The sequence below is a fragment of the Sphaeroforma arctica genome (genome assembly GCF_001186125.1).
Source record: "Sphaeroforma arctica JP610 unplaced genomic scaffold supercont1.2504, whole genome shotgun sequence".
In the NCBI taxonomy this organism is placed as follows: domain Eukaryota; class Ichthyosporea; order Ichthyophonida; genus Sphaeroforma; species Sphaeroforma arctica.
The window spans coordinates 1,876-4,864 of NW_014038054.1; the positions used below are offsets into that span (position 1 = coordinate 1,876).

Consider the following 2,989-nt stretch of genomic DNA (forward strand, 5'->3'; position numbering starts at 1 on the left):
CACAGGTTCAACACACACACTTGGCATCAAGACAGCACCATTTGATATACCACTACCCAGCACACGGTGGCATTTCATTTCAACACACGCGCACTCCGAGTCAAACCCCAACACAGCAGTCGATGTCTAACTACAATGCCACACAGCCGAATCACGCCAGGTACACTAACTAATCCATCCTCCAGACACATCAAACATAACTCATCCTCCAGACACATCAAACACACTACCTTCGAGGTGGTTCGGTCGCGCATAGGCAGCGGTAGTGTGTGCCTGGGTGTTGTGGCCTGAGCTTCTCTCACCGGCACTGACCACAGGCGCGAGGGCAGCGCCTGGTGTCATCGGCTGGTGCGTGTTGGCGGGGGTTTGCCCCACACCCCTTCTCAACGGGTATCGGAATTCGTTCTCCTTGAAATCCGGCCTGTGTGCAGTACAAGACAATTAAAGAGGAGGGGGTGGGCGGGTGCAATTTAGAATCCAAGCATGATGGGAATAAACGACAAGCAAGGAGGCAAACCAACCGCACGCTATTAGCCTATCTCGGAATCCGAATCAGATTACATAAACATGTCATGAGCATGACAGCCTAAATAAATGATGACATAAACAGTGATATGAGCATGACAGCCTAAATATATGATGACATAAACATGTTATGAGCATGACAGCCTAAATAAATGCGGCCAAACAGCGTCCAATGTACTTGTTGTTCGTCTTCTTCGGTGCAAAACGGTCTTAGCTGGTGAATACAAGGTGCATCTAAAGGGGCTAGCTCTGGAGGATCTGGCGTGTGGCATGAGCGTACACAACAAGCACACAGCTGGCAACAAGGTACCGAATATCAGAAACACCCGCGGATAGATGTACAGAACATCAGAAACACCCGCAGATAGGCGTCTATATACTGCCCCGGGGGAGCGTTGTTTGTTTGGAAGGTATGGGGTTTAGGGTTTAGCTAAAACCCTAAAACCTAAAATCCCATGAACATCTAGCTGTTCACAACCCAGTCCACACACTTCACAGCCCAAGTGTGGGCAATGTGGATTGGTGCATACACACTTTGCACTCGACATCTCATGCGTATGGCCAGGTAGCCACCGCATCCTCCGCCGCTTTACTTTGAGTTGGTTGTGGAATAGCTTGTTCTGCGGGTGCTCAGATCTGACCCATAAAAAGACAAACCACACTCATGTAACACTCACACACTCCCATTCAACCACATAAAAGCTTACAACACTCATGTAACACTCACATACTCTCATTCAACCACATAAAAGCTTACAACACTCATGTAACATTCACACTCCCATTCAACCACATAAAAGCTAACAACACTCATGTAACACTCACACATTCCCATTCATCCGCTTCTGTATCTGTAGACTTGCCTTATTGGTGTGTCTATGGCATTCCTTTTCTCCCTATCCCTGTCTCGCAAAGGACCGCTGAATAGATTGCTACCACAGACCACATCGCACGCAATCACACACACACACACACCGTTCGTTACAGTATCACTTCGCATTCATCTCATACTCTCCCTGTAGAGTTACTGACAGGTCCTCATAACCTACCTGTACAGGTAAGTTATGTATATGCACGCTGTTCTCCAGGTTAGCCCTATAACCTACCTGTAGAGGTAAGTTATACACATGCACGCTTTTCTCCAGGTTAGCCCTGTCACCTACCTGTAGAGGTGCCCCATGGGTGTTTCCACGGTCTTGTCCTTCTCCCTGTCCCTATCTCTGAAGAATAGCTTGTTGTGCAGGTGTGCGTGTGGTGAGGTGGTGCCCTGCGCCCGTTCTTGGTCGCGATGGAGTGTGTCGTGTGTGCTGCGGTAGATGGGCCTCCCAGCTGATGCGAGTGGTGAGATGGAGGGTTTTAGGGGTTTAGGGGTTTAGTGGTTAAGGGTTTTTGGGTTTAAGGGAGGTCAAGGACGCGGGTGACTAACCACTAAACCTGGGGATTGGGTGCTGACAGCCAGGAGAAGAAATAGTGTCTCAGGGCGTTGGCATTGAGATAAGGAGTGTTCAAGCGAAGGGCAAGTGCCACAGTAACACATCAAGAGAAAGGAGAGCAGACTGAGCTTTCTATCTGGTGCTGATGGCAAGGCGAGGACTGAAGTCTCGGGAAACTTAAGGTGAGATCTTTGTTGGTACAGTGAGGGTGTTGCAGAAGCATGTGGGATGAAGACCACCTATCTCATGTACACACGCATGCCACAGCCAGTACCTACACGAAGCAGTTCATCTATCTCATATACACACGCATGCCACAGCCAGTACTTACATGAAGCAGTTCATCTATCTCATATACACACGCATGCCACAGCCAGTACCTAGCAGTTCATCTATCTCATATACACATGCATGCCACAGCTAACTGGGTTGCCATAGCAACGTGTGCTTACCTGTTTCCACAAGGTCTGTTTGGTCGCCGTCCGTGTCCTTGTTGTTAGTGCTGATAAACACTTCGAGCTTAAACTTGGCCTTGACTTCGATGTGCTGCTGGATCAAGTGTTGGTCACCCGACTGCCGGTGGGCGTTTGGAGTATACGTAAACGAGTAAAAGCGAATCATTTGAATGGTATTATACGTGATATCGTATATAACGCGTATAAGCGAATCAGATGAATGATACTATACATGATAGCGTAAGCGTTAAAGTGTAGAAACCCATGCACACATAACGCATGGCGCAATATATGGTAACGTATATGCTATATGAAGTGAACCACGAGGGTATAAGCGAATCAGATGAAGGTACTATACGTGATAGCGTACATAACACGTATAAGCGAATCAGATGAATGGTACTATATGTGATAGCGCACATAACACGTATAAGCGAATCAGATGAATGGTACTATATGTGATAGCGCACATAACGCGTATAAGCGAATCAGATGGGGTGACTGCAGGCGGACCTGAGGTCTCTGCTGCGTGTTTTGTTGGACCGGATCATAACTTCATAACTCACGCACTCGTCT

General features: G+C 47.8%; 1 protein-coding gene across 1 annotated transcript; it reads right to left on the reverse strand.

Moving 5' to 3' along the window:
• Positions 1-230: 230 nt before the first annotated feature.
• Positions 231-2,531, reverse strand: SARC_12687 (hypothetical protein; the record flags this gene model as incomplete). The annotated part of the gene is made up of 3 exons (XM_014293201.1): positions 231-421; positions 1,689-1,854; positions 2,411-2,531. Coding segments are annotated over 3 exons (478 nt in total), but the record flags the coding sequence as incomplete, so codon positions are not given.
• Positions 2,532-2,989: the final 458 nt, after the last annotated feature.